This window comes from Piliocolobus tephrosceles, chromosome 21, assembly GCF_002776525.5.
Source record: "Piliocolobus tephrosceles isolate RC106 chromosome 21, ASM277652v3, whole genome shotgun sequence".
NCBI classification, from domain to species: Eukaryota; Metazoa; Chordata; class Mammalia; order Primates; family Cercopithecidae; genus Piliocolobus; species Piliocolobus tephrosceles.
Genome location: NC_045454.1, coordinates 29,744,619 through 29,757,756, shown reverse-complemented (window position 1 = coordinate 29,757,756; position 13,138 = coordinate 29,744,619). Strand labels below are relative to the sequence as shown.

Genomic DNA, 13,138 nt, shown 5'->3' with positions numbered 1-13,138 from the left:
AAAAAAAAAAAAAAAAAAAAAAAAAAAAAAATGCTTATGATAGTCAAGGGTCCTTCAAAAATATTTCTTTTCTATCTACCACAGCCTTCTCTGCATCATGGCTTCTTATATGCCACGCAGAATTCTCACCATGAATTTGTGATCTGCAGTATTAAAAATGTTCTCTTTATGACTGTTGAACATGGAAAGGTGTGGATAATCTCTTTCTATGGAGAAAACCTGGGATACTTAGTAAAGATGGAGAACATACAATGTTGAGGTTCTATTTTGTTTATTATCTCTATGCATTACAGGATTAAGAAAATGCTCCTATAAAGAGGGATGGCATTTGTTACCCAGAAAGTTGGGAAAAAATTATCTGGAGATACCTGCTTATTGGGTGTTAAAGAAAGTACTTAAAATCATTATTAAAAATTGTAGAACATGGAAGATATCTGTATCTTGCACTTTGCATACAACTGATGTTTTCTTATGGATAAATTCAGACTATAATTTACTTTCATGGGGGCAATATCTCAGTAGTGATGCTGTGTCCTTCTGGATGCATGAGCACACTACAGAAACTTGTTCTAGTGCAACTGACATTAATAACTCACTTGCTTAATAAACTCTCTTACAGATTTTTTCACTATAGAGTTATTTTTCTCTTCATCATTAAGTATCTTTATGCAGGTGATGTGTATGAACTATCACATTTATTCTGGCAACTGCCCTTTTGTTTTAGGTTTTCTTTGCATTGTTTGTTTTGGTAAATGAAAGCTCTCATCTTTGTTTACAGAACAGAAAAACTGAAGAAAACACAGGCTCTTCCACTTACTGAATGTTTGACAAAATAGTCTTTTGGGGTCAAAACATTGGCATTACTAGTGAGCTTTTTAGAAATTCAGTAACTCAGACTTTATTTCAGATCTCCTGAAAAAATAGTCTGCATTAACAAGATGTCTAGTTTATCGTACACATTAAAATTTGAGAGGTACCTTCTAACTCAACATGTCTATTTTGTCGGAAACATATAAACAACTATGCCTTTTTCATCTGAAAAATATATACAACTCATTCTATATTATGTAAATACAGCACTCGAAAATGTACTTGTTAGTGTTTATGCCCTCAATTTTACACTTTATCATCTAGACAAGTATCATATATACACTGATGTTGTGGATATTATGCCACTGTCTTTTCTCAGAGTTAGACAATATGTTACAAAATGTTTGTGTGTTGACAATTATTTTATTGGATAATTTCAGCCACTCTTATAAGTCAAAACCAGTTCTAGTCACTTTCTCATTTTACCTTGAGTCAAATGAAAAATTCTGCCCATAGCCATTTTGTAAATATGTGTGTTTGTGTGTGTTTTCCAGGGACTGTTGACATTTAGGGATGTGGCCATAGAATTCTCTCTGGAGGAGTGGCAACGTCTGGACGCTGCACAGCAGAATTTATATAGGAATGTGATGTTAGAGAACTACAGAAACCTGGTCTTCCTGGGTAAGGAAAATTTTATTACTAAATTTCTAATATAGACTAATGGTGGTGGTTGTTTTTTTTTTTTTTTTTTTTTTTTTTTTGAGATGGCTCAGACTGGAGTGCAGTGGTGCGATCTCGGCTCATTGCAAGTTCCGCCTCCCGGATTCACACCATTCTCCTGACTCAGCCTCCCGAGTAGCTGGGACTACAGATGCTCACCACCACATCTGGCTAATTTTTTTTTTATTATTTTTATTTTATTTTATTTTATTTTTGTTTTTATTTTTTATTTTTTTTTGAGACGGAGTCTCGCTCTGCCGCCCAGGCTGGAGTGCAGTGGCCGGATTTTGGCTCACTGCAAGCTCCGCCTCCTGGGTTTACGCCATTCTCCTGCCTCAGCCTCCCGAGTAGCTGGGACTACGGGCACCCGCCACCTCGCCCGGCTAGTTTTTTGTATTTTTTTTAGTAGAGACGGAGTTTCACTATGTTAGCCAGGTGGTCTCAATCTTCTGACTTCGTGATCTGCCCGCCTCGGCCTCCCAAAATGTTGGGATTACAGGCTTCATTTCTTTTTTGTAGACTGTTTTCTGGAAATTTATGCTTTCAGATTTCTGTTTTCAAGAAAATCCTGGGGATTTGTTTGTTTAGAAGAGAATTTCTTTGAGAAGTTTCATCTTGACCTGAACTTTCCACATTCCTGAGCTGATCTATGTCCTTCACTTTAGATTAGTGGTAATTTCAGAAGTTTTGTGGCATAAAATACTGTTACACCTTAAAATCTAATTGTCATCACCAGTTTTTGATTCAGTAGTACCAAGCAGTAAAATTAAGAACCTACAAAATCAAAATGCTTTCTAAATATGTAAACATTTCTGTTACAAATTAGTGTATTGGGATAAATTTATTAGAATATTCTATTATATCCTGTTTACTGAGCACATTACTAAATTGGCAATTGAAGAATATGATTAAGATTCATGTTAGTTATTTTTAATAAAACAGGTATTGCTGTCTCTAAGCCAGACCTGATCACCTGTCTGGAGCAAGGAAAAGAACCCTGGAATATGAAGCGACATGAGATGGTGGATAAACCCCCAGGTAGGTGAGAGTGAATACAACAGACAACATGAATGAGAGGTCCAAAGTCAAGAAGAAAGCAAGTCTTTAAAGTGATCTGAGAAGCTGTGTTCCGAAGGAAATAGTTTCTGGGAAGCCTGAATTTTTTATTTAATTATACTCTCACTTCTGCTAATGCTTATACATTCTCTAAGAATTCTACTTTCCCTACAGTTATCTTCTTCAAGTTTACAGTGACAGCCAAAGTACTGTTCATGGCATACATGAGTGCACAATCTGACTTCTTTTTTCTTGTTTTTGTGGACAGACAGATACCTGCATAATTTTGAGACACTCTATTTTAAACTGTTTTTTAAGTTCTCATTTTGCATTATGTCTGAAATGCATGAGAGTAGTGGTTTCTGTTCCATTGGGTTTTTTTGTTGTTGTTCTTTATTTTTCTGCACATTTCATCCTGTTTTCATTGCTATGGTCTTGAAATATTGTTTGAAATTATAAATTTGATGTCTTTCTGCTTTGTTCTTTTTCTTCAAGATTGCTTTGGCTATTCAAAGTTTATTGTAGTTTCATGTACATTTTAGGATTGTATTTTTCATTACTGTGAATAAAAACAATGGAATTCTGATAGGGAGTTTATCGAATCTATAGATTACTTTGGATAATATGACATTTTCACAATACTTTTTCTTTCAATAAAAGTAAAATATTTTTAAGTTTATTTGGGTCCTCTAATTTTTTTCATTGCTATATCTTTCACTTAAAAGATTTATGAGCTCTTTGGTTAAATTCATTCTAAAATTGATTATTTCATTACTATTGTAATTAACATTGTTTTTTTCTTCTATTTTATCAAATAGTTTGTTTTAAGTATATGGAACCATAACTTACACTTGTATGTTAATTTTATATTTTGCTAATTGAGTGTATTCATTAGTTTAAACAGGTTTTAAAGTACTGTTTATATATATATATAATTACATGATCTACAAAAAGCAACATTTTACTTATTGGTCTTCAGTTTCAATGACTTTAAATTTTTCTTTTGACTATTTCGTTTTCCACATAGTTTCAGTGCTATGTTAAAATAGAAGCATTGACAATAAGAAACAATAGTTTTGCATTGGTGACTGTAAACTTGAAGGAGCAAACACCTGTTCAAGTATTTAAAAACTGGTTTCAGAAAGTAAAAATCTATTTTTGTTGGGCCCCCATAGTAATAGAAGACCCTCTGGGTTTGTAGTGAAGAGGGGTTGTAGCTTGGTCTTAAGTCTGCTGGGCTTGCACAAGGGTCCATCTTTAGATGTGTTGTTAAAAGGGGCTTGGATAGTTGTGATTCTCATTTAATTTTTGGACAGAGTAAATATCATTCAGGACTTTGCTGTGCAGGGCAGACCCAAAGGCAGGTTTCTGCAGTCAGGCCTGCATATGGTGGGCCTTATATCAGGATGTGGATGAGCATGGCTTTCACTGAGTACCAGAAAGGATTTTCCCAGGTCACTATGGGTTTCTACATAGGCAGAATTGGCCATGAACTGTGGCTCAGGGAGCTGGAACTGAATCATGGAACTGCTTCAGGGACCACAGTAAAGACCTAGGTCTGCATGCCAGCAAGGCTATAAATGGGTGTCTTTCTTCAGGCCTCTGGAAGGGCAGGACCTCCCCCAGACTGTGGCTGGGAAGGGTTTGGGATGGTTACAAAGTAAAGTTCAAAATTCTCAGTGGAACCAAGTTAGGTGGAACATTTTCTCATCTGTAGCCAAAAACAGTAGTCCTGTAGTTTGCCACCTGAATGAGGGCCTGCCTTCTAAAAAGGATTACCTTCAGTCTTGTGCTTCAGCAGAGTTTCCTAACTCCCCTCCTGGATCGCAGCTCTCTTAAAGACACTTATTTTTGAGATGGTGTCTTGCACCATAACTCCGGCAGGTCTTAATATTTTGACCGGAAGCAATTCTCCAACTTTAATGTACTGTATAGCTGTCATTACAGGGGTGAACCATGATGCCTGGTTCTCTCACAAACACATTTTTGTCAGGAATGGCTGACAAATTTCCTTGCTGTCAGGAGATAAGCAAATAGGGCACCTTTTTTTTTTTTTTTTTAATCTTATTAATGTCACTGTCTATATAAATTTTTGTTTTTATTTTCTACTTCAAATTTGTCTGTAGTTTTGGATTCAGACATTTAGGACATTATACTAGAATGTACATGTTCTGCCTGAATTAGATAATTAGTATGCAGGCAGGCTAATAGGAATTACAGAATTTTCAGCCACTTTTGTCAGCAAATAATTTATTCCTCAAATATTTGTTTTATATGTGAAGCTCTAACCATATTCTGCTAAACCATATTCTACTAAATATATACATAATTTAGCTATTTAAGGCTGTATTTGGTTCTAAACTTGAATTACAGTAGTTTTGTATAAAAATAGCACATATTTAAAACATAAAAATTGACACTAGTTTCTTGTATATGCTTATTCTATTAAGTTTCTCATTAGCATCTCCTATTTATGATTGTACTGCATTTTCTCTGGGATTTTATTGCTATACAACAGATACCATAATTTAAAATGCCTGCCTTCCATGACTGCACAGTTACAGTCAAACATTGCAGTTTTCTAGACAAATTATTTGTTAACGTACATTAATGTTGCCAACTAGCTTTTATGAGTAAACCTTTCTTTCATTATTTTCTTGCAGTTCTACATTAGTGTGTTTTTTTGTGTAAGTTTCTTAATATCAGTTTATTGTGTTTTTGGCTTTACTTATGTGTTATAATTTTAGACAATTTGCAATTCTGTTTGTATACTTTAAGTCAATGTGGGATTTAATTAAAAGATAAATGAGCCATATGTGTATCACAATCAGATTATATATGTGTGTGTGTTTTTAGGTCTACAAATATGACACCAATTTTGGTTATAGCTTATCTTGTATATATTCTTTCTTATCTCAATTTTTTTTTCTTTTTTGAGATGGAGTTTTGCTCTTGTTGCTGAAACTGGAGTGCAATGCGTGATCTTGGCTCACTGCAACCTCCACCTCCCAGGTTCAAGCGATTCTCTTGCCTCTCATGTACATGGGATATCAGGCGGGTGCCACCATGCCCGGCTAATTTTGTATTTTTCTTTCAGGGTTTCTCTCATGTTGGTCAGGCTGGTCTTGAACTCCTGACCTCAGGTGATCTGCCTGCCTTGGCCTCCCAAAGTGCTGGGATTACAGGTATGAGCCACCTTGCCCAGCCTCTTAGTTCATGTTGGTTTTATCTTATCTTAGGGAGTAGCCCTTGAAATAGCATTATTTTCACCACGTGTTTAATGATGAATACGTATTTCCTTTGTGTGAAAAAACCCTTTTGTGATTTGAAGGTAATTTTCAAGAAAATTTACAATTCTTTATTTTTTCTAGTTTTTTCAAAAATAATTGTTGTAAAAACACATAACGTATAATTTAACTTCTTAAATCTATTTCAATGTACATGTCAGGGCCAGGCATGGTGGTGGCTCACTTCTTTAAGACTAGGATTTTGAGAAGCCAGGACAGGAGGATTGCTTGAGCTCAGAAATTTGAGACCAGCCTGGGCAAAATATGGAGACACCCTCTCTACAAACATTTTTATCTAAGAAATAGCCAGGCATGATGGTGTGTACCTGTGGTCCTAGCTACTTGAGAGATTGAAGGGCAGGATTATTTGAGCCTGAGAGTGTAAGGCTGCAGTGAGCCATAATGTGCCACTGCACTCAAGCTTGGGTGATAGATTGAGACCCTGTCTCAAAAAAACAAAATAAAACAAAACAAAACTGTATATTTCAGGCATGTTAACTGTATTAACATAGTTATGCAAAGGACTTCTAGAAATTTTACATCTTGCAAAATTAAAATGCAGTGTCCATTAAATAACATTTACCCACCATTTTATGCTCTCTCTAGCCCTTGACAAACACCCTTCCACTTTCTGTTTTTACAAGTTTTACTATTTTATATATCTAAGTGAAATCGTAACATTCATCATTTCATTACTAGCTTATTTCAGTTGACATAATCTCAAAGTGTATCTTTAAATGTGACAAGAGTTTTTTTTTTAAGGTTGAATAATATTCCATCGTATCAAATATGTCTTCAGGGTCCTATGATGCATATTTTAGATATAGATTCATAAATGGAATTGCTGTATTTGATAATTTTATTTAAAGTATATTTATAACATTATAAAATAATGGGTGCATCCTGCTTTCCACCAACAATCAATAAGTTTCTTTCTTTTTTTTTTTTTTGAGACGAATTCTTGTTCTGTCGCCCAGGGTGGAGTGCAATGGTATGATACTGTCACACTCCAACCTCCACCTCTTGGGTTCAAGCGATTCTCCTGCCTCAGCCTCCTGACTAGCTGGGATTACAGGCACATGTCACCACACCCGGGTAATTTTTGTATTTTTAGTAAAGACGGGGTTTCACCATGTTAAGCAGTCTGGTCTCGAACTCCTGACCTTGTGATCTGCCTACTTTGGCCTCCCAAAGTGCTGGGATTAAAGGTGTGAGCCACTGTGCCCAGCCCAAGGTTTCATTTTTATTGCATTATCAATAGATTTGGTGTTTTTAAAAAATTGATAGTGACCATTTAAGTGGGTGTGAGGGGATTTTGTTTTTTATTGTGATTTTAATGTATTTCTCTACAAATTAGTAATTTTGTGTGTCCTTTCAAATTTTTCATTTGATTTTTTAATGAAATTTTATTTTAATTATTTGTCTATTTCCAAATAAAGTTATTCGACTTTATTGCTCCGTTTTACAAGTTGTTTATATTTTTTGGATATTCACTCTTATCAAATGTAATTTGTAAATATTTTCACCCATTTTATAGTAGGTATTATTTCTCTATTAAATGTTTACTTAAATGTGCAGAAATTTCTAAGTGTAGTGTAGTAAAATTCTGTTTTTTTTCTTTGTTGCTCATGCATTTAATGTATCTAAGAATTTGGCACCAAGACTGATGTCATATGTTTCATATATGTATATGTATATATATATAGAGAGAGAGAGAGAGAAAGAGGCAGAGATGGAGTTTCGCTCTGTCACCCAGGCTGGAGTGTAATGGTGCGATATCGGCTCTCTGCAACCCCCACCTCCCGGGTTCAGTCGATGCTTCTGCCTCAGCCTCCTGAGTAGCTGAGACTACAGGCGCGCACTGCCCCGCCCGGCTATTTTTTGTATTTTTAGTAGAGACGGGTTTTCGAAACCATCTTGGTCAGACTGGTCTGGTCTTGAACTCCTGACCTCGTGATCCACCCATCTCGGCCTCCAAAAGTGCTGGGATTACAGGCATGAGCCACAGTGCCCCACCTCCCCTATATGTGTTTAATAAATTAAAAATTTATGCCGCTGGGCCCGGTGGCTCACACCTGTAATCCCAGCACTTTGAGAGACCGAGGTTGTCGGATCACGAGGTCAAGATTTCGAGATCAGCCAGGCCAACAGAAATGCAAAAAATGCAAAAAAATAGCCATCTCTACTAAAAATGCAAAAAAATAGCCGGGCGTGGCAGAGGGCGTCTGTAGTCCCAGCTACTTGGGAGGCTGAGGCAGGAGAACGCCGTGAACCGGGGAGGTGAAGCTTGCAGTGAGCCGAGATCGTGCCACTGCAGTCCAGTCTGGGCGGCTGAGCGAGACTCCGTCTCAAATAAATAAATAAATAAATACATAAATTAGCCAGGTGCTGTGCCCGGTGCCTGTAATCCCAGCTACTTGGGTGGCTGAAGCAGGATAATTGTTTGAACCCGGGGGCGGAGGTTGCAGTGATCCCACCGTGCCACTGCACCCCAGCCTGGGCAACAGAGCGAGATTCCATCTCAAAACAACAACAACAACAACAAACAACGACAACAAAAACGTTATCTTCTTGTGTCTAAAAGATTTTCACATATAGTTTAAGGAAATAATTGATCTTTATTTTATCAGTATGGATATTCAGTTTTTAACACAATTTTTTGAAAAGATTATCTTCTGTTGTGTGCTCATGTCAATTTTGTGGGAGATTATTTGGCCATGTACAGAAGAGTTCATTTCTGGGCTCTACTCTGTTCTTTCATCTGTTTATCTGTCTTTGTGTGAGTACCACATTGTTTTTGTTATTGTTGCTTTTAATATGTTTCAAAATCGGAAGTTATAATGCCTCTTTGTATTTTTCCGTGGGTGGTTGGCTATAGTTCATAATAAAATTTTAACATCTCAAACAATATTTCTTTAAAAAACTACTATTGGGAGTTTTATAAAGATTATATTGAATTTGTCTACCACTGTAGGTTGTATTGAAATTTTTGAAATGTTAAATTTTTTTATTCCTGAGCAAAAATATGTTGAAGAGTGTTTTGTTTTAATGTATTTTTGGATTTTTCAGTTTTAATCTCCAGTTTAATATAGTTTTCATCAGAAAACACAAAGTGGACAATATTGATCTTCTTAAATTTGTTTTTTAGTGTGTGTTTGTTGTTTTTGTTTGATGACAGGATCTTACTCTGTCACCCAGGCTGGAGTGTATTGGCATAATGTTGACTCACTGCAGCCTCAACCTACTGGGCTCAAGTTATCTTCCACCTAAGCCTCTCAAGTAGTTGGGACTACAAAGTACCACATCTAAATAATTATTTAATTATTTTGTAGGGATAGGATCTCACTGTGTTGCCCACGCTGGCCAGAAACTTTTAGCTCTAAGTGATCCTCACACATTGGTCTCTCTAAGTGTTGGGATTATAAGCATGAGCTACACCACTGACCTGGCATTCTTAAATTTAATAAAACTTAGTGTGTGTCATAACAGAGTACACCAGGCGCAAATAAGAATATTGTGTATTCCCTTGTTTTTGACTGAAAAGTTTTGTATGTGTCTGTTAAACCTAGTTGGTCTATAATATGGTTTTGATGTTGATGTTACCCAAACCTTATGCTACAATTAATTCTAAATGTTAGATGTCGGACCTGGTAGGAGGTGTTTGGGTCATGGGACAAAGTCCTTATGAATAGTTTGGCACTATCCTCTTGGTAATCAAAATGTGTATGCTTTATTAATTCAAATGAAAGCTGGTTTATTAGAAGAACCTGGCTCCTTCACCTCATACTTGCTCTGTCTGTTATCATGTGGTACGTACAATTAATCTTCACCTTCCACCATGATTGTAAGCTTGCTGACACTCTAACCAGAAGCAGATGCTGGCACACACTTTTTATACAATCTGCTGAATTGCGAGCCAAATAAACTCGCTTTTTTTTAATAAATTATCCACTCTCAAGTATTCCTCTATATGCAGAATAATAAATACAGTGTATAGTGTTGTCTAGGTTTTCTGTTTTCTTATTCCTTTTTATATGAATCTTCTATTTATTATTGAAAATGGGATCTTGGTGTCTACAATTACCATTTTTATTCTGTTTTAAATATTCTGTGGAAGCTCTTTCAGGGTTTTAAGCATCATTATGATAGTAAAGATTTCTGTATTTGTATATTTACATTTAATAGAGAACTTTATTTTATATATGGTTTTATGATACTGTCTAGTAGTTTTTTTTTAAACAAAACTGACTCATATTAGCATTTCTTATTGTTATACGCAGAGTCTCACGTTACTCAGGCTGATCTGAAGCTTCTGGTTTCTAGTGTTCTAACAGACTTGCCTCCTAAAACTGTAGGATTACAGGCATGAGCCCACGAGCCTGGACACCATGTAGCACTTTTTTGTAGAACTGTGCTAGAGGTGATGAACATTCTCACTTTTTATTTTGGAAATTTTTTATTTTCATCTTCTTTTTAAAGTGAAATAAATTTAAATCAAGTATTATTGGTTAAGAGTTTTTTTTTCTTTTATTACATCAAAATTTGGGAAGTTCTCACCCTTTTTTATTTTCAAGTAACCTCTGTATTATTTTTTTCCATATTCTTCTTCTAAGATTTTCTTAATGAATATGTTAATCTAGTTGATGGCATCTAATAAGGTTCACATTCCATGTTTTAATTTGGTTTTGCAATTTTATATTTTTGTGTTATATATTTTAGGGTATGCCACCACACATCTATATATGCTTTGATATTTTAGTATAATAATTGTGCATGCCAGTATTTAACTTTATGCAATTTAAGACAGTCTGGAGCAAAATCAAATATGATTGAGCCATATGTCTTTTTCCAATAGAATTATCTCTATGTTTGTTTTCCAGCATAAATGTTATCTTTGTGTTTTTTATAACTTGTATATTTGTTGTGTAGGTTTCTTGTGAATGATTTTCTAATCCTGTGTAGCTCAGTAGTCATAAAATTCTTATAATTTCAACATCCTATTTATTTATGAATCTATTTTTTTGTGGGAGAAATAGTTTTAAATGTGAATATAATTTAAAACTATCATAACTCTGTACTTCTTTTAGTTATTATTGTTTTTACTTGTCAAAAACAAAATTTACCACAAAATATATTTAAATATATAGTCTTATTAATCATCTTGAAATTTTCATGCAACATTTTGCTAAAATGTTTTTATCTTGAAAGCTAAATCTTAATACGTATTAACTACCAATTTTTTTTTTTTCTTGAGACAGAATTTTGCTCTTTTTGCCCAGGCTGGAGTGCAATGGCACGATCTTGGCTCACCGCAACCTCCGCCTCCTGGGTTCAAGCGATTCTCCTGCCTCAGCCTTTTGAGTAGCTGGGATTATAGGCATTTGCCACTACACCCAGCTAATTTTGTATTTTTAGTAGAGACAAGTTTTCTCCATGTTGGTCAGACTGGTCTCGAACTCCTGACCTCATGATCTGCCTCAACCTCCCAAGGAGCTGGGATTGCAGGCACACGCCTCCACACCTGGCTAATTTTTGTAGTTTTAGTAGAGACGGGATTTCACCATGTTGGCCAGGCTTGTCTCGAACTCCTGACCTTAGGTGATCTGTCCGCCTTGACCTCCCAAAGTGCCTAAAATACAGGTGTGAGCCACCATGCCTGGCCTGGCACATCAGTTTTATTTTGCAGCTTCAAAGATTTTTTTTTTGTCTGTGACTTTTGAAATCGTGCTTATATATGTGTTTGTTATAAATATCTTTCTGTGATCCTAGTTTGTTGAGCTTCTTTATATTTACATCATTTTTTCTTTTAGGATCAGTTTTTATATTTTTACTTCCACAATTTCTGTGTTTTTGAAATCTTAAATATTTTTGTTCTCATCCTCATTTTTCTGATTCTCTGTAGTTGTCTCTGTTCCTATTTTAATCAGTATTATTCAATTTATTATCAATTCTTAAAATTAATGTACACATCTTTTTATGGTTTCTTTCTGAAAATTTTGTATTTTTGGTGGAGTCATATTGCCCTATTTTGTATATATTATAATCTTTGAGATGTGGACATCAAAAAAAGCTACCGGTCAAAGTCTTTATAATGTAGTCTGAAAGCAACTATCTTGTCTAATGATTAGGGGAATTTCTCCAATATGTTCTTAGGGTATGTGTTGTCTGAAATTTTGTGTTTATTTTTAATTAAGAGGGTTTACTCATGTTACTTTGTAGAAGTCAGTAATCACTTGCTATGCCTGTTTCCTTTCTGTGGTACTGTGATCTCTCTGCTGCTGTAACATTTTTCTTTGGTTTCAGCGCTCAAACTGTCATTCAAAATTATGCTATGGTTTCTTTCAACACTTTATGTCATAAGAGACAGAAACCAGTGTCAGGAAAAGCCCCTAAAAGCTAGAAATAAAAATGAATGGGCTAGTATTTTACCTTTCTTTTAAAACAGAAACCAAGAGTTGGCAATTTACCTCTAAAGGCACGCTATTATAATGGGAAGCAGGAAAAGCTGTGTTGGGTAACTTTAACAGAGTTCTCTTTTTTCTGTGTGGTTTTTTGCATTGTGCTCACCCAAGACACTGCACACACTTATTATTATAGATGTAATTTGATCTGTATGTTTTTGTTACATATATATGCCTATGAAAGAATTAGGGCCTGTGCAAGAGAATGGCATGAACCCTGGAGGCGGGGCTTGCAGTGAGGCGAGATCGTGCCACTGCGCTCCAGCCTGGGCGACAGAGTGAGACTCATCTGAAAAAAATAAATAAATAAATACAAAGACTTAGGGCCTGTGGTATTTTGCAGTGCTATTTTGTTTATGTAGTTTGTGTAATTTTATAGGTAAGATTTTAAAACTATGTTCATTTGAGTTCAGTGGAGTAATTTAATATTTTTAATTTTTTTTCAGATATACGTCCTTATTTTGCTCAAGACTTTTGGCCAGAGCAGGGCATGGAATATTCTTTTCAAAAAGTATTACTGAGAAAATATGAAAAATGTGGACATGAGAATTTACAGTTAAGAAAAAGTTGTAAAAGTGTGGATGAGTGTAAGGTGCACAGAGAAGGTTATAGTAAACTTAACCAGTGTTTCACAACTACCCGGAGCAAAGTATTTCAATGTGGTAAATATTTGAAAGTCTTTTATAAATTTTTAAATTCAAATAGACATACGATAAGTATTACAGAGAAGTCCTACAAATGTAAAGAATGTGAAAAGACCTTTCATTGGTCCTCAACCCTTACTAATCATCAGATAACTCATAC

The 13,138-nt window shown here is 35.3% G+C and overlaps 1 protein-coding gene across 4 annotated transcripts in view; it reads left to right on the top strand.

The window, feature by feature from the left end:
- Positions 1–13,138, top strand: part of ZNF91 (zinc finger protein 91) — a 97,585-nt gene that overhangs the window by 19,915 nt on the left and 64,532 nt on the right. For all 4 annotated transcript variants that reach the window (XR_003307070.1, XR_003307071.1, XM_031934898.1 and 1 more), the window contains exons 2-4: positions 1,365–1,491; positions 2,473–2,568; positions 12,781–13,127. Coding sequence is in view for 2 of the 4 variants with exons in the window: in XM_031934898.1 (XP_031790758.1) it covers positions 1,365–1,491; positions 2,473–2,568; positions 12,781–13,127 (570 nt within the window). In the remaining 2 variants the exon portion in view is untranslated. The remainder of the gene's footprint in view (positions 1–1,364; positions 1,492–2,472; positions 2,569–12,780; positions 13,128–13,138) is intronic.